The sequence below is a fragment of the Colossoma macropomum genome, unplaced genomic scaffold (genome assembly GCF_904425465.1).
Source record: "Colossoma macropomum unplaced genomic scaffold, Colossoma_macropomum, whole genome shotgun sequence".
NCBI classification, from domain to species: Eukaryota; Metazoa; Chordata; class Actinopteri; order Characiformes; family Serrasalmidae; genus Colossoma; species Colossoma macropomum.
Window position 1 is genome coordinate 1 of NW_023495878.1, and position 23,239 is coordinate 23,239.

The 23,239-nt window shown below is 39.5% G+C and overlaps 1 protein-coding gene across 1 annotated transcript in view; it reads right to left on the reverse strand.

Moving 5' to 3' along the window:
- Positions 1 to 237: 237 nt before the first annotated feature.
- The window catches only part of tmtc2a (transmembrane O-mannosyltransferase targeting cadherins 2a), a 48,148-nt gene continuing 25,146 nt past the window's right edge, over positions 238 to 23,239 (reverse strand). The window contains exons 2-12 of the mRNA XM_036563841.1: positions 16,811 to 17,396; positions 7,640 to 8,501; positions 7,336 to 7,450; positions 6,967 to 7,052; positions 6,535 to 6,719; positions 5,297 to 5,375; positions 3,934 to 4,055; positions 3,106 to 3,187; positions 2,445 to 2,559; positions 1,783 to 1,846; positions 238 to 1,133 (exon numbers count right to left, since the gene is read on the reverse strand). Of these exons, the coding sequence (XP_036419734.1) occupies positions 954 to 1,133; positions 1,783 to 1,846; positions 2,445 to 2,559; positions 3,106 to 3,187; positions 3,934 to 4,055; positions 5,297 to 5,375; positions 6,535 to 6,719; positions 6,967 to 7,052; positions 7,336 to 7,450; positions 7,640 to 8,501; positions 16,811 to 17,396 (2,476 nt within the window). The 3' untranslated portion in view covers positions 238 to 953. The remainder of the gene's footprint in view (positions 1,134 to 1,782; positions 1,847 to 2,444; positions 2,560 to 3,105; positions 3,188 to 3,933; positions 4,056 to 5,296; positions 5,376 to 6,534; positions 6,720 to 6,966; positions 7,053 to 7,335; positions 7,451 to 7,639; positions 8,502 to 16,810; positions 17,397 to 23,239) is intronic.

Here is a 23,239-nt window from a genome sequence, read left to right on the forward strand (position 1 = left end):
TGAGTGAGTGAGCATTTTAAGAATGAGTGAGATATTAAGTTATGTAAAAAGGAAAATTTTGAATCCAGACAGGAATCACAGACTAACTTCAGGACAATCAGCATGACCTTTTATTGCCTTCAATTTGGTAAAGGAGTGATGTGGAACACTGATAATAATAATAATAATAATAATAATAATAATAATAATAATTAACAAGATGATTGCAATATGTTTAATAATAAATTACCAAGAAAAGACCATCGCTCAAATAAACTTCAGTGAATCTAGAACTAGGATCTATCACTCACGGGCATCTTCAAACAGAGAGCTGTTTATGATCTGACATTTCTGAGGAGGAACAGTTCATTTGTTCATTTGTTGCTGAACTAATTAATGTGGGAGTGAAAAAGGCCCCCAATAAATTAACAGTTTACATACAAAAACAATAACGACATACAGTATATGATCATTTCTCATTCATGGCATTCAATTCTTGGTACAATCTTTCTAGGTTTTTTAATTTTACTGAAAATAATATTCAAAATTTCTCCTGTTAGTTCACACTTGAGTGTGTTGTAAGTGAACAGCAGAAATGACCAATTATGATAATCACAACTCTGGCCTTCAGAATGACTCACAAAATACAGAAACTCCTTTCCTTCAGCTGTGTGTCATTCACAGCAGACGGTTCTAGAAGTGAAGTACTGCCGTTTTTAAGTACTCTTCCACTGGTCCTCTCTCGGTCATCAGGGTGTGAGGTGGACGTCCTCCAACCACAGTGGATCAGTTCACACTCAGTAATCACAACCACAATTCTCAATCTGTCAGACTCACAGATCCATGCAAGCTGCTTCTGCCTGTTGTGCTGATTCTGCTCCCACATCACCAACCTGTCCACACCAGAGGAGCACAAGCCTCAAACTCTTACTGACAACTGCCTCCATCTGTAGGGGTCAGTATCTAAAGCAGGGTCATGACCCCGAGCCCCTCACACTCTGTTTATGCATGACGTTCCAGAGTTTGCGCAGGTTGGACTGTGTGATCAGGTCATCTGGTTTGAGCTGTAGGGCACGGAGGTAGTTGACCTCGGCTTCCTGAAGTTTCCCATTGAGGTGGAGGATGGCCCCGAGGTTCATCAGAGCAGCAGCATACTGAGAGAGAGTGAGACCAAATGATTTAGTGGTCAAGCTGAAAAAACAGTGAGTGATTTTCTTCATGAAAAGCATTTTTATACTTCTTGTTTTAATAAAAAAAAAAAACACAGTTGAGTTTAGTGAATGTTTATAGTACTGACAATGAACAAAATATGCATGTGTGTTTCTGTGTGGATGTGTTATGACTGTATGTAGTATAGAGTGCTGGCATCCTGCAGCCAATGTGGCTCTTCCACTGCATCTGAGTGGGCCACACCGTCCACAACCTCTTCAGCTTTTATAACAGTGGCTGATTATGTCACCACTTTCCCCTGCAGCCTCATACTTTGTTTAGCCCATGTCTCATCCTGTGCCTCTCACTACACCTGTGGTCACCTCAGAGGTTGCTAACAAGGCCCTCAAAGCCAAGATCAGCACTCCAGCACTGTTCCCTGCCCCTGTGTCTGTCCTGTCTCATGACCTTTGCCTGTCCTGTCTTTCCTCTGCAGTGTGTTGCTCTGTGTCTGTGCTTCCTCCTGCTCCTATGTTTGTCCTGTCTATTGCTCCTGTCCTGCCAGTTCAACCCTCAATATTATAATTAAATCATAATATTATAATTTAATGCTTTTAATTATATTAATGGCTGTGGATTTAATAGAACACTTACATCTGGTCTTAGATCTGCTGCTTTTCCATAATATCTTTCAGCTGCCTCATTCAGACTGGCTTGCCTAAAGACATACAAAACACATATTAAAATAGGTTAAAAATTTATATGAAGTGTACTAGCATGCTGTGATGATACAACAGTTGTGGGTGACAGGGAACAGTTGATGTACTCCACCCTCAATGCCTGGTGAATCAACTGAGGAAGTCAATACTTGCTGTTGTTCTTGACACATATTGAAAATATCCTTAATACAAGTGTGGCTCTACAGTCAAGGGGAAACCCACTTTATCGATAGTGTTGTTTTAAATCCCAAAAAGAGGGGAACACTGTGGAAGAGATATGATCAGAAAACCATGGATCTCTTACACCTCTCATGTCCCACTAACTCTTCAATTTTATTGAAGATGACGTGGGGGACAGTGAGCATAGGTAAAAGGACATAGTGGTCTTAGAGTTCCCTGCTTATATTTCCTGTGTATGGGAGGCTTGTGTGGTATCCTGAAGACAGAAGGGATCAGTCATAGAGAGGATAATGTGGGATCTGGGGTTCCTTCTTAATGACCAAGCATTTTATCCCTCATCCATCAGAGGCCTTACATCTCCAGGCCTTTACATCTCTGAATCTGCAGTCTGTTAAAGACCATATATAACACACACACCTGAGCATATGAGCTGCGCTGAAAACTACGTCAAACTCTGAGCTGTCCAGTTCAGCAGCTTTCTCTGCCATTACAGCAGCTTCTGTTACTCGAGACTGGTCCAGCAGAAACTGACCTGAAAGGGGATGGTGGGGGTTAAATATATTGACAATGATGATTCTGACCAAACCCTAAAATAATGTGATCATGAAATGATTTGCACATTCAACCATAACTCCCTATAAATAAAAAGGTAACAGCAAGACAACAGTAATTATGGCACAGAATGACCTCCTGACCCCTTAAAATCAATAAATTGAAGTGGTATGTTACAAAAATAATTTCCTTCAGCCGAAAATAAGTTAACAATCCATGTGAACAATGTCTGCCATTTTTCATGTCAACAGCAGAATTAAGCATTAAGATCTTCTGTAATGCAGCTTGAGAACAGCAATAGAGGGTAGTGGCTTCCATTAGCAAGATCAGAGCACAGTTTCTGTGTATGGATAGATTAATTTTGCATCTCCCAAATAATAGCACCTCAATACAGAGCTCTTAAACATGTCAACATTTGGTTCATACTGTGAAAGAAAACTCTTACTATCTGCTCATCAGCAGCTTAAATGTTATTAATTATTGTTATTAATAATTAAAGAGATTACATCTGGTTGTACTGCCCTACCGTAGTGCATGTAACAGTTTCCCTTGGTGGGTTCCAGCTCTATGGCCTTCAGGAAATAGTGCTCTGCCTCTGCTGTCTGACCCTGTTAAAAAGACCACATCCCATCAGAATCTACATTAACATATGCAAGAATCACAGCTGAAACCCCAAGACTCAGCCAACTTCACAGTTCTCAGGTCACCTTGATCTTTCTTCAGATCCATTCTATAAATTCAAAAGGAATGAATGGTCCTTAACCACCCACTGAATATCATTTCAGTTATTCCAGATAGAAATATGACTTGCTAAAGCATAAGTAAATATCATTATTACAGATATGCCAGCTTTTCCACTCTGACTGGCTGTTTATTTGGCATCTGCTTTACATTAATGTTAGCAGTTCTCATGCTACAGTTGATGCTTGGTAGCTGAGAGCATTTATATAACAGGAACTTTGACCCCTCAAAACACCCAATGAAGCTAAAGGCAGTCATAATGCAAAATGGTGTTAAAGAGAGATGTATGTATGTGTGTGTGTGTGTGTTTCTGTGTGTGTTGCACTTCAATGTGCAACTCTCTCCTCTTTCTTAACTGTGAGGTTCTCATTACCTTCATATTGTGAAACTGTACACGTGTTAATTATACACTTGTTTCAGTACAGTGCATTTCCTTTACTTTAATGCCAAAAAAATCTAATAAAAATGTAAAAAATCTAATAACAAATTATTAACAACTTCTTGGCATATCAGTGATCCACTGAAGTCCACTGAGAAGGTGGTTAACTCACAAACAGATTAGATGCTTAATATTAAGGAGGAGGGGTGAAGGATGATTAACAGTCTGACTCACCATGACAGACAGCAGCTTCCCATAGGTTAGGTGGGCAGGGACGTGGTCCAGCTTGGCCTTCAGTGATTCTCTGTACCAATGCCCCGCCTCTTCTAGATTATTCAGCCTCATATAAGCCTCACCTGAAGAGGTCAAACACCAAAGGTCAAGGTTAACTGCGGATAATCTGTCATACAACTGTTTTTTTCACTGTGGTATGTAGATATCTATCATTTATGTGTAAAATAAGAAAAACAGAAACCTTCAACTGTTACATTCTAATAATGTAATATTAAGGGGAATTAATTTAATATTAAATTCAAGGTCATTGAATTTTTGAATCAAACTTTCTGTGGCAGTTAGCATTTGATTAAGATTTAAAGACAAAGCAATAGAGGAAAATCAATGTCTTGTCAAAAATGTCTTTACACATAAACACTAGGTGGTGTTGTTAAAGCCCCATTTGTGCTCTAGCATACATTGTAGTCCATTCTGACAATACTATGCAGTGGAATGCTTGTTCAGTGATGTTTATGTTGTGAAAAACAGTGTGCAGGCCAGGAGCACTGTGGTTATAAAACTGGCCTTTGTAATGAGAAATACATCTCCCTCATATATCAGCAGTGGCTGTCCTCCCCCTAGGTTCAAATCTCACTCTAGCTGCACAAACAGGTGTGCTCTGTCCCTCTTAATTTTTGTCTAGCCCATTCCAGTCTTAGCAGGATGTTTGTTCTTCTTTTTTTGCCCCATTTTCTCCCAGTGTTTCTCACTTCCTATTTTCAGCATGTTACCCCTGTTTTTTGATAATGACCAATCTAGGAGGTTGAGGGCCAACACATCCTCCCTGCATGTCACAGATAACTAATTTCCAGATCTTTTCAAGCTGCAACTCACATAATGCTGTAGAACAGCTGAACACAGTTTAGAAGAGCGCTAACTAACCAATTCTTGCCATATGACCAAAGATGTAAGATGAGGTTGGGCAAGTTTTACAGAATATACACAAGCTTTAAAAAAAAAAAACTGAGCTGCATGCTACATGTATGAGCCTGAGCCTGGGATTTTTGTCAAGGGTCTGTAAAGCACGTCTAACAAGAGAATGAAACAACTACGAAAGAACATATTTTTGGGTGGCACATTGATAGATCAATTACATGTAAAGTCTGAGCAAAGAAGACTAAGCCATCCTTCCCACGGAGTGTGAACCCTGCCAATGGACTCCTGGCCTCAGATGGCCTCAGGTATCACTGGAAATCAAACAGGTCCCAGGAACAGGATGCAACCTTTCTAGCTATTTTGCCCCACTGCTGTTTTATGTTTTTCACCTCCCTCCACTTGGCAAACATGAAATAGATTGAATTAAAAGCATCCTCTGTTAACTCACCAATCATGTTATAAAGGCTCTGAGGTGCAAACTGGCGAGGCATCATCCTCACAGCTTCTTTGTACACAGACAGTGCCTCCTGTGAAGTCCAGAACAGTGACAAATCAGAAAACAATAAAAAAGATCAGCCACTGAGGTAAATATCAGTGTAACACAGTAAAATACATAGATGAAATGGGTGCATTTTATCTTTCAAGGTGAATAGTTAAGTGGCACAAAGGTGGCACCTACAGTGGACCCATTATACATTATAAGTATGTGGACATCCCTCCAAATTAGTTCAGGTGTTTTAGCTACATTCATTCACTGGAAGTAGCATGGGTCGTACTGAAGAGCTCAGTGACTTTAAATGTGGCACAGCTAAAGGATGCCACTGCTGCTACAAGTCAGATTGTGAATTTCTGCCCTGCTAGATCTGCCTCAGGCATCCACAAAGCAGCAGACCACGCAAACTCACAGAGCGAGTAAAGCTGAAGCACATAAAAATCGCCTCTCTTCTGTAGCAACACTTACTACAGAGTTCCAAACTGGAAGCAACATCAGCACAAGAACTGTGTGTCTGGAAATTCATGAAAAGGGTTTCAATGGCCAAGCAGCTGCAAACAGGTCTAAGATCACTAGCAATGCCAAGCATGGGCTGGAGTAGTGTAAAGCACGCCACCAATGGACACTGGAACCACTGGAATGGACTGATGGATCACGCTTCACCATCTGGAAGTCTGATGAATTAATCTGGGTTTGGCAGATGCCAGGAGAACACTATCTACTGGAACGGTAATGGTCTGGATCTGTTTTTTAGCAAGGCCCCTTAATTCCAGTCAAGGGCGATGTTAATGTCACAGGATACAAAGTTATTTTAGACAATTTTATACATATAACTTTTTTTGCAACAGTTTGGGGAAGGCCCTTTCCTAATCCAATATGACTGTGCCCTTGTGCACAAAGCAAGGTCCATAAAGACATGGCATCCACATACTTCTGGCCATACAGTGTATCTAATGACTGTATCCAGTCTGCCTAAACAAAAACTCTCTGCCTCTCCTGAGTACTGAGACCTAGGGCTCGTTTCCAGCTTATCCCTGGGTCTAATTTATCTTAAAGCTCAGTTTCCCAATGTGCAGAGGAGGCAGAGTCTTATGACTGGTTTACAACACTCTCTCAGGCCATGTTTGACCACCCTATGGAGGATAGGGAGCCCAGTGAAATGCTGTAGTGCTGGGTGCCAGACATTACAGTACCTCCTGCTGGCCCTGTTCGTGCAGCAGCTTGCCCAGATTGTACAGGCAGCTGGTGACTGAGCTTTTGTGAGCATGGGGGTCCTTCAGGTTCTCATCTGGGATGCCTGCACAGGTCTGAAAGGTGCGTTTGGCTTCATCCACATTTCCTTGAGACACCAGGATAATACCAGTGTTCAAATATGCAGCTGTTACAGAGAAGGAAATAATGAGAATAGTGGTGAACGTGATGCAAAAAGATGTGCTAAGCAACAATGTAATAAGCCTGATGCAATTAAAACAAGTGTTTCATCCATCTTGTAAGCAAAGTATAGAATTACTTTCAATATTTTCATTGTGGATACATTTATTTGAATGAAGCAGAGACTGAGACACAAAATTAGTTCAATAATTGACTCTACTTAGTGAAACTAAGGGGAGATGTGACGAGCTTACAAGCCAGGGTCGGCCTGCTCCCAATGGCCAATTTGTAGTAATGAAGAGCTTCAGAGAAGCGTTCACTCTCCTGCAGCAGCAGACCCCTTAGCGAGAGAACAAGAGACAACTGATAAGTTATAGCAGACAGAGCACATTTTGATTCTAGCACAAAAAAACTATAACCCAATACAGCTAAAAACAACCAGTTTTCTATACGAACGTTCATTAAATCGCCCGGTTGGAAGGGATACATGTTTCATGTATTTACATCAATTTGCATCATTTGGGTGCTTTGTTTGCTGGTCTATCCAACTAGATTTCCAGGAAAGGCTAAGGACAGTGGAAAGAATTGAATTTGGGTTTGAATGAGTAGGACTGAGAACTTACAGGTTGTAAAGCATGTCAGCCATGTTGCTGCGGTAGTATAGCGCGTTTCTGTATGCTTCCTCTGCCTCTGCCATCTTGCCCTGGTTCTTCAAGACATTGCCAAGGTTACCCCAGGCTGAAAGACAGAAAAGTAGTTTATTAATTACAGAAGCATTCCTCCATTTCTTGGCAGAGCTGACCAACAACATTTGTTTTATTTATATAAATGCCCATGGCCTTGTTGCTATTACAGAAGAACAAATTGCAAAAAAAAAAAAATGTATGGAACACCTAAAATTAAAAAGCCAGTCCTCTGCTCTCCTACCTTTAGCAGGATTAACTGTGATGCCAGATTTGTAGAGCATTTCCTCACTCCGCCAGTCCTGGTTCCTGTAGACTGTTTTAAGGCTATAGAGCAGGACCACACCAGCAGCACAGCTCAGCAGCAGCACTCTGGAGCTCTTTCGCCTCATAGAAACATACAAAGACCTCAGCCCCAGCGTCACCAGAAGACAGAAGCCCATGCTGGGGATGTACAGCACCCTTTCAGCCACCACAAAGCCCACATAGAAGAACAAGTTGGTTGCAGGGAGGAAAGGCAAAGCCAGCAGACTAAGGGAAAAGACTACCATGTTCTCTTTGGATGGCAGTGAGGCACGAGTGGCAGAGGGAAGGGGTTTGGCACACCCATTCTGTGTGTTCTTAGGAAATTCTAACATAGTTAAGCCATTGTGGTGGTGATTGTTGTTGTGGTGTTGATCCCCGTCAATGTGATGGAGGCCGTTTATCATGGACTTTCCATTGGTGACATGGGATTTTCCATTGGTCTTGTGGAACACGGTGGAATCTTTGTTTCTCAAGCCAGACCAAGCAAGGAGCACAAATCCTGAGTAAAATGCAACTGAGTAGAAGTTCCTCCAGTCAGCAATAGTTCTGAGGAGGGGTATGGCATCCATAGACCAGTCAAAACTGAGGGTGTGAGGACAGAGGAGGAGCCAGGCATTGGCAGCTGGCAGGTACAGGAAGGTGAGTGTTCTGGTGAGGAGATGAGGTGAATCAGCCGCTGGGTTGTCAGAGTTGGAGAAGTTTGGAGGCCTGTTGCCCATCCAGTACAGCCTAGCAGCCAGCAGCACTACTCCCCAGCCAGCCAGCCAAGCCAGGCTTACCAGTAGGCTTACGTTCCTCCTCTGGAAAAAATAAAAGAGCAAACACAAGTCAGATCTATCTACCAATTCTGTAAGAGCACTGGGGTTTACTATTCCTCTTAGTACAAGCTTCTGTATTCTGCGTGATCTTTTCATGTCCTCTGACATCACTATGATTTGATCATTTATGCTCATTGAAGGACATGCAGTTTTAAATGTTAGGCTTTATTATCCTTGTGTTTCATAATATGGAAATAGTGCTCTATCAATTAGTTTGGTAAGATGAAACCACTGGCAACTACTTAAGTGTTTCCCATTCTCCAGTAAAAACCTACTAAAGCTCATGGAAATGAAATTCATAATCACTGGACTATACTTGACTTTTATTTAGTGTATTCATTTATCCACTCTTAGTATCACTTTTACAGTGATCCCTAAAAAAATAATTAGTTTTGGTTAGAATGTGTTGCCAAAAAATCATAACAGTGTAAGTCAAACAGTAGCATAACTTATTTCCAACATTTAAAACACATTTAGCATTTAAATTTCTGTAGCAGATGAGCTACTCCCTCTGTCTTTACATCTAAAAGGTGGACCAACAAGGTAAGTGTGTCTAATAGAGTGGACAATGAGTGGACATAGTGTTTAAAAACTCCAGCAGCACTGCTGTGTCTGATCCACTCGCACTAGCACAACAAACACTAACACATCACCTCCACGTCAGCGTCACTGCAGTGCTAAGAATGATCCACCACCCAAATAATATCTGCTCTGTGGTGGTCCCGTGGGGGTCCTCACCATTGAAGAAAAGGGTGAACAAAGTATGCAGAGAAACAGATGGACTACAGTCTGTAATTGTAGAACTACAAAGTGCTCCTATATGGTAAGTGGGATAAAATGGACAATGAGTGTAGCTACAAGTAGGTGCACTTAATCAAGTGACGGGTCAGTGTATATTTTTAGTTCCATACTTCCACTTTTATTTGAGTAATATTTTGACACAGTATCTATACTTTCACTTAAGGATAGTTTTGTGTACTTTTTCCACCTCTGATTAAGATTAAATTCACATTAGAGGCTGTTTTGTCATTAGTGCTTGGTTTTCTGCAATTCTTATTCTTATTTGTTAAATAAATATCATATAAAGTGGTAATAGACCTGGATGGTTCAACTCGACCAGTGGAACAGTGTTACTGGCAACCACTGCTTCAGACCCAGTCACTTGTCACAAGCACAAAAACATGGCAAATTTTTGCCATTTCTCTGCTACAAATGGTCAGCGAGTCTCTTAAAATGTAAGTTTTTGTACATACAACCATACACACAAACTACTGAGTACAGATTCATTAGTATAAATATGTCCAGTACATTGTAAAGACAGACTGAAATGGAGAGCTGAAGCTATTTTGCATTTCCTCTCCATTAGAGGAGACATACAGGATCAAAGGCATAGAGCAGTAAAGCTCCTCACTAATTACTATTCAATCTGTGAAGATGGAGGGTAGGTGCTGAAGGTGCTGTTCATATCACCTATTATCACCCTGCACATCTTTCTTTGCTCACTCTTCTGGACTGAATAAGTTTGAAGCATGTAGTAGGCTTGCTGTTATGGGGGTAGGTTCTCAACAGTGGTGCAGGTAACGTAGTATAAAGTAGTATAAGTAGTATAAAGTAATGTGCTACAGTAATATAATTACTTTTTCTGATGCAGTGCGAGTTATAGTTTAAATTATTTTCATCACATGTTCTATGCTTATATGAAACGGATGTTCGTCCTCACCTAAACAGACCAGATCTGATTTTCATTCAGAAGCAGCTCTGTAAACTTTACATTTCATTCATAAACAATTTACTTTGAGGCAGATGCTTCTGCACTGTTTATGCTGACTGCTTTCTAGGTTTTCAAGAAACATAAGCCATTCATAATTTTAATAAAGCATAACTGGCTCTGTGTTCAGAAGCAGGAATAGTCACATATGTTTTATGATATTTACATTGACTGGCTATTTCTTTCAACATAACTTAATGAAAGGATTATGGGACTACTACTTTCCTACTGAGAAGTAATGAGTAATTTGTAACGGATTACTTTTTTGAGTAACTACCCAAAGGCTGGTCCTCACAATACAGCATGACTCTGTGAGTCTTTAAAAACTAAAGTGAATTTAACACTGTTGAATGTATGTGTTTTCACAAATTCTTCTTAGTGATTAAAAAAGCAAAAACGCTGAACAAACAAACAAACAAAAATACAAGCACACGAAAATAACCTTCAAACATATTCTAAAATCACTTCTTAAGTCCATCTTTTTAACTTCAGACAAGTAACTAATCTAGTAGATAAGCTGTGTTTTCCCAAAAGCATCTTTACAAAGAGAACTTTCAAACGTTAGCAGGAGCATCACACTGAGCACTCTGTCTACCAGTTAAAATGGTACCAGTTAAGGTGCTTTTGGGAAACCCAGCCCTGATCAGTAATGAATCCTAGACTATATTTCTGAATGGATGTAGGTGTAGTATCTGCATGTGTGCATTTTTAATCTTTTGATTCTTTATCTCTGTGGTACTGCTGAGGTATGATACTGGGTGGTATTGATGATAATGGGTGAAATGCTATAGATGCTATAGGCATTGATCCCTTTCTAGCACATACAAGAGCCTTAAACCCACAACTACAATCCACCTAGCCACAAGTCCTCAGGCAGTGTGATGAGCTTAACTATCTATACACATGTATTGTCTTTATTGGCAAACTGTTCAGAGCATTTAAATGAAACAGATCAATCGTATCTGATTCCTCAATTCCTCAAATGCTTGTTTCTTTGCTTAATAGACAAAAATCAATTGGAGAGAATGGCAAATCCCAAATCAGCTAGAGAGCTCATGAATTGATCAGCACTTTATTTCTGATACAAACAAAAAGGCAGATGAGAGGGCTTCCTGAAAGAGGAAAGGAAAGAGAAAGAAATTTAAAAATCTACACCCATCTTACTATGCAAGTGTCAGGATTTGTTGAAATAATGAAGACTAGTAGCTATTTTAGCTTATTAAGTTTAATTCAAAATTACCTTACCTTAAGGGCCCATATCATGGAAATTGAATTATTATAAAATTAATTTAATAACTTTTTTAATTAAAGAGTTGGATGCAGTACGTAAACACTGTAGAGGTTTTAAAATGTACTGTTCACTCCCCAGTCTGTACAGTCCGTCTATGGAAATTAAGCTGCACAAGCAGCCCGTTTTGGATTGACTGTTTTTGTGATGCCACAAAACCAAGACACTTGCATATGACCACCTATTCAGGTCCACAGTGTTTTAGCCCCACCCACTCAAACTGAAGTTATAAAGAGTGTTTCAGCTTGGACTGCTTTTTGAAGATGGCACAATACAGGGCAGCCAGTAAGACGTTATTTACATATATGAGTCTTAAAGGCACATCAACAGGAACAGACTGTTTAATTCTAAGATATAAAGAGAGGTTGGAAAATAGTCATGTAGATATGAATTATGACCATTTTGGTCATAAATCACTAACCCCTACACAAACCTTATAAGTGAAACTCAAAGAAAACAATAAAATACAGAAAAGTGTAGAATGGATCCTTTCAGTAAATATTTACTTTTGGTCTAGAAAATTAAATTAGATCACCTAAATAATTTTAAAACCTTAGGATGACTCCTATTTTATCATCATTATCCACTGATTTGGTAGTGACACAGTCTACACGACAACTCGTGCTGAAAGGATAAATCACAGCTATCGCCCAGTTTTCTTACAACAAATTGTGAAGGCTGTTTAAGGTTGGCTACATGGTGCAATGTTTGGGCATCACTGAAGTTCTCTGGGGGCATTTCACAAAGCAAGATTTCTCAGTAAGCTGGATAACTTAAGCCAAAAGTTGAGGATTGTCCAATAGGAACGTTCTTTAGCTCTTCTCCTATTGGACATTCTTGTTTTCTAGGCTAACTGAGAAATCTTGCTTTGTGAAATACTCCCTGATTTGCAATAAACAAACAAAAACATACTACATGTCCTTTGAATATATTGAGCAATTTGCTGACTCAACAAATTCTGGCATTTAACCACACAAAAACAGGGTGTTGAGAGACTGACTTTGATGAAGTAACCTCATTACACAATACTGCTGTAGGAAAGGATAAAAGAGGGCCTGTTCTAAATGGAGCTGATCACTGCACATAATGGGTAAGAACCCACTGTGCTAAAACAGTGGATGAACAATTTTAATTAGCATCTCTCAATTTAGAGACCTCCAAAACTAATGACAATGAATGAGAATACAGAATAATGATACTACTACTACTACTTATAATAATATAATACAATAATAATAATAATAATAATAATAATTAATTATCTAAACATTACCTAAAAAAGGAATCAAATGTACCTGACATCATATGTGGCACTTGTCTCACAAGCATGGACTGTAAAAAAGACAATGGAGGCATTCATGTTACATATTTTATAACACACACAATCACAGTACAAGCATTGCTCATTATGTGTGTAGTGTAGGCAGACCCCAGAATAATTTAACAGCTGAACGCCCCATCGCTGGATAACTGGCACATTATTAATCAAACTGTCTACAGTCTATTCAATTTCCTCAACAAAACTTCACTGAGACAAACGAGATAGAATATTGTTTATGTCACCATGTAATAAAAACGTGTGCAAGAATGTGAAGTTGATACTTCACTTGTGCTCCCTCTCAAGTGTGGCCATGCTTAAGAGATTCCTCCTCCTGAAACCAGAATAACGGACTAAAAATAGATGTAAAAAAAATGATAATCATAATAATGGTGAAATGATGCATCCATGGCTTTGTATGTGTGGCTGGTACACAGCCTTCTACTGCTTTTCATGTTTCCTGTCTACTTCTCTCTCCCATTAGGCAGTTCAAGAGTGAGTGACAAGTTTGGTTGCAACAGTGAAAAATACCATTAACCTAATCGCACCATATAGTGCTGATATTCTTAGAAAAAATCAGAATGCAATTCATCTAATCAGCCCCGACTTTCATCACTTTGCAGTCTTATCAGACAGCTAATGGGATGAAAAATTGCTTTCTATCCACATCATATGCCTGCTCGGTCAGGCCAATCTACATTTGTGCATTGTTTTAGATTCTGACTGCAGTCCGGTCGAATGAAAGCCGGCCTAATACTGAGAGCCTTCACAAGTGTGCGGAATATCAATGAGGCAAGCCAATCTTTCCCCCACATTTTCCCGTTTCTCCAATCTGTATGCATGTGATGATAGAGAAATATGGCAGGCAATACAAAAACAAGGTACGTGGCTTAGAAAACCATTACCGATAATCTTGTGGGACTTCATAGCGTTGATTGTTTTTCTGCAAACTTCAAATGGGAATCTAATCAATTGGGCAAGAAGTGAATGATGGAGAGAAAGGACCAAAAGAGATAAGAGAGGAAGTGAGGGCATATTTTCCTTTCTCTCTTGTTTCCTCAGTGCTGCCCCTGTCTCTCTCCCTCTGTTTGCGTTCCCATACTCTCAGACGTGAGAGCCTGTGCAATCAGCTATGTGGCGCAAACTTCAAGTGTACAAGCACGCAGAGTCAGAGAGATGCGTGCAGCGGGCACGATAAAAGCTCCAGAAACACTGGCTCCAGTTACAGAGTTGGCATGTACATGTGGAGCCTGGCCTGGTGAGATTGCCCCCGGTCCATTGTGTGAAAAAGGGTGGGGGCCACTGCCAAAATATTAGGTTCCAATTTAACAGATAAACCTTTAAGAGAGCATATAAAACTGTTATAGTAGCCCATAAGGTTTGAGACAAAAATAGTTATACTGTAAATCGACACAGTTTAGCTTTGGTTTAGTAGGTATCTATACAGGTAATATGTTACAATATACTGTCAAAATACTGTATCTCTCAAAGGAAATACACCATCAAAATAAAAGCATCCAGAAATTCCTTGCAACAGACATGTTTCTATTCTGTAAATCAAGAGCATCTAACTCTAGTACTGAAAGGCTGGATTTCAACACAATTTAGTTATTTTCCTGCTCGAAAACATGCAGAACTGTGCAGTCTCAGTCGGAGACCACTATTCATTTATTTAATTCCCACTCAAAATGGCCATTAAGTACAAGTTATTCATGTTTCAGTTTAAGGACAAAATACACAGAAGCCTCAACAACTAAATATAACATAGTATTAGCATTTACCCTTTGCTTTTATTACAGCTTCCATTCTTTTTGTGAGATTTTAATTCAGTTTTTGAAGAAATCTGCAGAGATATTTTTCCAGACTTCCAAAGTTAAGTCTCAGATGTTACTTGCATTTTCTGCTTCTCATGATCCAAGTAATCACAAACACATTCATTGATATTTTTTTCTGTTCTCTGATGCGTACAGTCCATTGTTCTAAAAACACCTGGAACTTCTTTGTTTGATTTGCAGATTTTCTTATTTTCTGTCTTTGTCCTTTCATCGTGAACAACTTCTTGACAGCTATACATGTTTCAGACCCAAAGCACTGAGTTGTGCTCTCACAGTGGAAGAATGGACAGAAACATCTTGGGCAGTATTATTTTACCTGTTTTAAAAGGGTCTATTATTACTGTAATTTGTAAAGTCTTATAACATTCCATATACAATGTTCCTGATGTTTTAAATTTCACATTAGAGTGAGCAGCCATTGCCATGAGCAAAAGGAGATCCAATAAAAACAATAATATAAATAAAATAAATAAATAAACAATGAAACAACAGATTATCATGCGTAGAGGGAGTGTTAAAGTAGGAAAATCACCGAACATAGCTTTACTGTGTCCCTCCAGCAACCCTGCTTTAATAAATCTAATAGCTTAGAGGCATGAGTGGAAAAGATCTGGCAAAACTTGACACACACACACACACACACACACACACGGTGTTTGTGGTGTTTGTTAGGGTCTCTTGGTGTGCCCCCCGCTGAGCAGTTAGCATAAGCTTCCTAGTCTCAGAGATTACTCCTTCAGATCTGTCAATAAAATCCTCTAACAGCTTAGACACACAGAGCTGCCATGGAGGCCACAGGAAGCCTTAACGGAGACACAAGCAATCGTTCACAAACAGACAGGAGAGACAAGTTAAAGTGGAGTACACTCAAACATTGCAGACCTTGTCTGTGGATGATGCTCTTTAGTTTGTTTGGGGGATGGACACTGTAATTGGTCTGGGAGGTAAGATGTTAAGGGTACCTGTTGACAGTATGAAGGTCAATGGCTCATGCGCACGCAATGCCACTATTTGCCTTCCTTTGGCGTGCCAATTCTGTGTATTCTCTTTCTGTTTAAGCAAGGAGGACAGTAAAAAAAAACAGCACTGCTCATTTTCTGATTACCCAGCTGTGGATACACACTAAACGTTTTTCAAATTACACCCTAATGAAAAACAAACAAACACACACAGACGCACATGCACATACACATACACACACTTACTTCCACACAAGCAAAGGCAGATATTAAAGGAAGTGCATCTAGTCAGCGTTGGCCAAATTTTCCTCAAGGGAAGGGAAGAGGAAATGAAACACAAAAATACTGGGGAAAGACGCTGTTTTGGAGATAGAGAAAAGCAAACTGGTTCACTTCAGCAGAGCGGAAGACCTTCCTGCTGCTTGTTGGTTTAATGTCCCAGTAGCAGCAACTTGCACCCCAAGCTTGATGCACAATATATTTAACATGCTTTCTGTAAACTCAAGAGCCATTTGACTCATTTACTAATTATTGCATGCCATTGCTAATATATGCACAACATTTATATTCTGAATAGACATAGTTTGTCTGTATATGTATAGGTTATGCACATTCCCGCAAAAAAAAAAAACAATACATTCAGTCCAGACCAAAGGCACCATTAACTTTGTAAAAAAACATTTCAAGATAATTAATCATACTTAACATAAAACAGAAGAGTCTGACTAAATGTATTGAGCAAGAGTGTACAACTAACTGATTATTCATTAGTTTTGCTCCTAGTGATTCTCCTGCAGAGTTCTGATGAACTGAAAATCGTGTTTTTACTTAGGAGTTTGTAAATAATTAAAATTGGGCCAATATATGGGACACATACACAACAAGAGTGTAAAGGCCTTCCTACATAACATCTTAAAGTAAGAATACATCACTATGAAGCAACAGAAAATCTTGACATGGATTTTTTTTTGTGAAACTTAAAAAAAAATCCATATTTGTTTCCATAATTTAAATTTAATTCATAATAAATAACTTATAATGTAAAATTTATTTTGGGCCTGGAGGAAGTTCTGTACATCACTGCACAGACATTTTCTTTAAACCTGTGCACCATCTCACTCACCTTAAAAATCACCAGTATGACCTGCCGTAAGTGCAAGCGGTGAACCACACAAATGTCGTATATAGCCGACACGGCCAGAACAGTCACTCCCTGCTCCTTCCACAACATGGCAACTGCTGCCATCACCAAGCTTGCAGCCAGCCATGTACGCGCCCTCCACCTGAGCAGGTGAGAACGCCCAGACCGGAGCCTGCAGTGGCGGGCATAGCATAGAAGAGACAGCATAAAGCATAGAGCTGCTCCCACGTCTGCACGGCCCACCAGCCCCGCCACTGCCTCTGTGTGTATTGGGTGCGAGGCAAAAAGTAGCCCAGCTAATAAGCTCCAGCAGCCTCCACCCAGCAGGGGGTGACAGAATGCAGTGAACAGCGCTGTGACACAGCAGTGCAGGACCATGTTGACCAGGTGGTAGCCCCAGGGGTCCAAGCCGCCCAGAACGTAGTTCAGACGGAAAGAGAGGGTGCAGAGAGGCCGGAAGGACTTGTGACTGCCGCTGTGGGTCAGAAGGGTGCCCCAGAAGTCATCATACAGGATGTTGGTCCAAGGTGTCTCAGGCAGGAGGTCTGGGTTGGTTTTGATAGCTCGGCTAAGAAAGAGAGAGAAAGATAGAAAGGTAAGATGGAGAAGAGAAAAAATAATTATTTATGACTTGCTAAAACAACAAATACATTAAGAATACTACTACAAGGTACTGCATATTTTTGCTGTATCAAAAAATATATTGTATAGAGTCACTACTGTATTGTATTGAAATCTGAATTTTGTGCATCATTTCACACCTTCATTCTTAATTATCATGGAATCATCTACTGCAGAGCCAGTGGTGAATCACCATTGAAAACAAATAGTAGTCCAGAATTATGAATTGCAGTAGTTGATTCCATGATAAGCTTGGGCTTAGATTAGGCAGAAAAACAGTCCTTAAGGTGCTAGAACATACTAGAATATTTATAAACATCTAGCTTCCACAAAATTTGTTTTATATTATTAAAAACAGTGATTCCAAACATTTTAAACAGTAGTGCATGTGTTGCCCATTTTGCCATTAATATAAAGTCAAAAAAACACGAAAAGGGCATGCTCAAACTGAGTTCTCCTCTTAGTGTCTACATCTTACTTTGACATCCACAGAGCACCAGGTGGTGAAGAGTTCCCATGTCACATCATTAACACAGTCAGGCAGAGCGCAGGGAAGGCCCAGCACGCACTTACACTGAGACAGCTCTCCAAGGCCTGCATGACGAGCTCCAGCTGAGAGCTACACACAGCCAACAACTTTATAACCCAAACTTCAATACATGCACAACACTCCATCTATCTGCCTGTGAAACACATCTACGGCACGTCATCATAGAGACTCTGCTACACATCGCCTTGTTCATTATCTCCAAAGTCAACTCTCACTACTGAGAAGGCAAAATCAGACAAGTCATTGTATGACTAGTACAACAGTTACTGTTCTGTCCTTTCAAGTAGCAGAAATTACACAATTAAATCCTTGACTTCAGAGCTTTTTAATATTTCTCTCCATAGACAGCACTGTGTTGTATCTCAGGAGCTGGAACAGAATGAGAATGGGAACTGGCTAGCGGAGCGTGTTAGGAATAACAGGTTTCTGTAAGGGCTGAGGGTCTTTGAGGATTTTGTTAAGAGTGATGCACTTAGAGCTTGTAACCGCTGAAGAGTCCATTAAACAGCACTCTAAAGAGTGACCTTCAGAGTCTAGACAGACCACTACTGCTTAAAAAGCCAATGAATGTCTTTTCCCCCCTAATATACTAGCAATTGCCCATGTGATTTGATTTAGGTCATAATATAAGCATTCAATTAGAGTCCAGTATAAGTGCTGGTCAGAGTCCAAGTCGGGATTCCCTCTGCACTAAAATTATGAAGAGAGAAGGAGAAACATGGGGGAATTTTACTTGTATTGTTAATATACATTCAGTAAAGTAATGTGTAAATCTCTTATTTTAATTCATTTTTTTATTAATTAGCTGGAAGGACAGCAGATCTCAGGGCCACAAACAGATGCTACTCTCATGCTGTAAGTAGAAACCTAATGTTATTAAAATGTTGTCACTATAATCACTAGGGATGCAGTGATTATAGTGAATTGTGAGCCGATGCTGATAACCAGATATTTTTCATATACAAATCTGCCAATTCTGATGCTGATACATAAAAATAAAAAAATGTAGAAATTGGGACTAAATCCACCTGGATTAGCATTACAGAGAAATGTAAAACGTATTTGTAAAAGGGTTATAAATGCAGTAAAAATAATAATATGATCCTATTTTAGCACAGTTGCTCAGCACTGCTTGACGATTCTGCTCTTCCAGAGTATAATAAATACATTAAACATCTGTCTAATGCCAATGATAGTTTTAAAGCAAATGTCTCCTGATACCGATTACAGCCATTCATTTCACAATCAAAGAGTTTTAATTAATCTCATACATGTGATTAATCCCAAAATGTGGTTTCTGACACTTATTATAGTTATTTTATCTATAAAAATATATTATCTATACTTTTCCTATCTATAAAAATGGATAAAACGCAGACCAAAAGCACATTTATACGTATCTGCCTGTTCAGCTTGCAGCAGTTTAGCTCCACTTATTCATGTTGAAGTTCTAAGGAGTGTTTCAGCCCGGACTGCTTTTTAAATGAGGCATAATAAAGCGCAGCCAATCAGATCATTTACATACATCAGTCTTAAAGGTGCAAAGAACAGTCTGTTTAATTATAAGAAATAATAAGAGGTTGGAAAATGGTCGTGTACAAACTACGATTACTTGAACCCACAAGCATTGTAAGCTGACCCACAGGGGGAAGTACAAGAAAAATGTAGCACTTTAAATTGCTGGGACAACAGCTATCAGATTTGTCTTGCTCTGCTGTATTCCGCTCCAGGCGCTCTGCTGCTGAGCAGTCCTCCTCTCCCGCTGCGTTCCACCCTGCTGAGAGTTAAGTAAACTCATCACTGAGCTACTGTCACAGCCCAGACAACAGGATAATACATGTAGTCCGTTAATGTATTCATCAGTTTAATGTATTCTTTTCATTTTGGGATCGGCAATGGTGTGGGAGGGCAGCCGATTTGCATATTTAAATTGAAATGACTTTCACAGTGTGGGATGGAGGCGGCGAGAAACCCAGCCCCAACCACGGGGGAATGAGCCCTGGCATTTTCGTTTAATAACTCAGCATAATAAAGATAGATAAACACCGTGAAAGTTAAAGACTCAATGGACTGCAGGCAAATATCACAACAACCTGTACACAGAGATAAGCTCAGGACTGAGGAAAATCCATCACAACAGCTGAGAACAGCAGCAGCATGTGAAACACCACTGTAAGCCAGGACAAGCTGCAAAGGAGACAAAGAAACAACAAAATAACTATGAATATAAAACAGCAACACAGCAAGCAGAGTAATAATGCTACCTACATAGGTTTCCCCAGCGCAATGTATGTAATGATGTAATGCATTCATTGATCCAACTGTAGCAGTGTGCCACAGACGTGGAGCTCCCCCGACACACATACACACATCAGCAGAGCAGACTGAGCCTGAGAACACTATGCTTTGTTTTCAGCAGCCAGGAAACACAATGCTGGGAAAGCTGCAGGCCTGTGGCTGCCCTCACGCTATGGCCCCAGCCCTGAGGTCACTGTCCAAGGCACTGACCGCTCACCACCAGCTACTACAGCGTGCAGAACTCACTCAAATAGAGACATGCAGTTCACAGTGTTCACACATAGCTTCATGTCTCCTCACAGGACCTGAAACACTATACTTGAACTTAAACCATATTTGCGAATATTATTCCACCATAACATATGCAAAATATGGGTCAAATTACCCAGGAGAGCACTGGCATCTGTGTAAATATTTAATGCCAGAAGCTGTTGCTGCTGGTGTTGTTTGTTTATGTTTCTTCGTTAAGTCATCCTGTTTTGCCCATTAGCTTTCAGCTTTCAGGTCAGGTTGCTGTGAAGTAGTTTTATATGGATCCATGAGAAAATGTAGTGCTGTCATTAGTGATTATCTGAAGGCCACAGCATAAGCCTAGAACAAACACATTCACAACAAAGATGTGGGTGGGAAATCTTATTACACCTATTGATGACTTAACACCGTGAAACTATGGTTGTAACCAGTTGCAGGTTGTAAGTCGCACAAGACTTCTGTGCATCCTGAGGCTGGCTTTACACAGTGAAACTATCTTGCAATTTCAGTCTCAACTTTGTGAAACCAGTTTCATGAAACAGCCAATCAAAGCTGCAACAGCACATCATATTATAATATCGAACAACATATTTTCAGACAATTTTTACTAGATAAATGAGCAGGAAAATTAAACAGAAGATGGTTGATTGGGTGGTTGAAAAGGAGACAACCCCCAACCCCGCTGAGACCAACATTAAGTAAGGTTGATAGTTTTTCATTTTGTCAGTTTCCTGAGCCATGATAACAACATGAATTTCTCAAAGCTACCATTTGTGTAGCCAGCTGTGTTAATGGTAATAGCTGTTTAAATGGCTGTTTGTGTGACTTTTTCTCCTTATGCCTGCTGCTACTTTGATTAACATAGCTAGACTGATTTTCTCTTCTCTTGATAGTGCTATAATCATAATGGCTAGGCCTACTTAATTACGTTAATATTCAAAGGCTTAACACATACTGAAAAGATATACAAAACGCTGCAAAAATGTAAATTACACCTCACGGATGACTTTGTATCACAAGAACAATACGATATATTTAAAAACACAAGCTACTATTTTACCTAACTAGTGGAGCAATGGAATGTTCTGCATGCAACTTGCATTGTTTTTTAACTGAAATTATGTTGCAGGCAACTCATAATATGCAACTACTTGCATGCAAGTTTCACTGTGTAAAGCCAGCCTGACAGTTACAACTGCAATTAAAAAATTAAACCAAAGTTGCATGCAACACATTCGATTAATCCACTAGTTAGCAAAATTAATAGCTAGAATGTTTCACATATCACATCCATTTGGTTATGCAAAATCATCAGCAATGGATTTATGCCAACAGAAGAATGTGAATGACAAATAAGCAACATTATTTCAAGAGACCATTCTCTGTCTAACTTTCTTGTCTATGATGTGTCAGTTCACCATGCAAAGCCAGTCAGTCTTCAGAGAGTACAATGTTGCATGTTCATGATTCGAACTAGGGATAAGGCTGTCGAGTTCAAAAACATGCACTCAATGATTTAAATGAAATCAATCATTTAAAAAATGCAGCCGCTCTCAGTGCTGCACACTCTTCTCTGTATTTACTCTGTGTAGAATTAGAGACCGTGTGGCCTTATGATCACCCATTATAGCAGTTTTGAAAGCTGAGGCATTAGTCAATATCCTGTTGTGACACCCAGCACTTGAGTCTTTCCAAAACATTTAAGCTTCATTGCGACTGTGTGCGTCTCTGTTTACCATTTCATGCCACACACAGAGACAAACTCTGTCGGTGTAAACTAATGTCATTTAGTAGAATGCGCAGAATGACTTATTGCTGCAGTTTAAAGTGACATCAAGTGAGGGAAACACTTGAGAAAATACAGCTCATAAACCATTAGTGAACCTCATGTTTGTCATTCCTATTTTTCACCTTTATCTGATGTCCTCTTTAGTAATACAGCAGTGATGCTTAACTATACCAACAAATAAAGCCTTACTTAATTGTGTAGCTTCTACACTGAGGAACAAGAGCAATACACTTTTCATTTTCACTTTATTTTTATATCATGATCTCACTGCAATGCAAACTATAGCTAAATGTGATGATTTGAATCTTTATTTCTATCTTGCTTAGGTTCAGAGAGTTAAAGGGGACCTATTATGTTATAATATCCCGTTGAGCCCAGCGTGCTCTGATTAGTCAGCTCATCCACTCCACGCTCCGCTCCTACACGTCTTGCACCACTGTTGATAAGTTTGTGAATGAGTTTGTTTATGTTTTAAATGATCGAATCACACAGAATTTTTTGAAAACTCAGTGAAATTCGCCTTTAAAACTAACCCCACCATGTGAATGTGGTATTTTACAGCCACCAGGAGGGGTAATAATGTTGTTGTAAACTCTGTGACTTACTAACACAAGATTTTTTTTTATATGGTACAAAATCTTCTAAGTCTTCAAGGAGAATCAAGAAATATTTGATTGCTTTCAAATTCTGTACATGATGTTTCTATGAGAATACAAGACATGACTGAAAGCTCTGCTGAAACGGGCTCTAATTGAACATACACATAACTACATATATTATATCTCTATTGTCAGAAAAAGCCTCATATCTCCAAAATGATAACTTTACAGGAGAAGGACAAAACATACTTTACTTTTAATGTAAGTCATCATTGCTTTGTGCTCTGCTCTCCCTTGAGGTT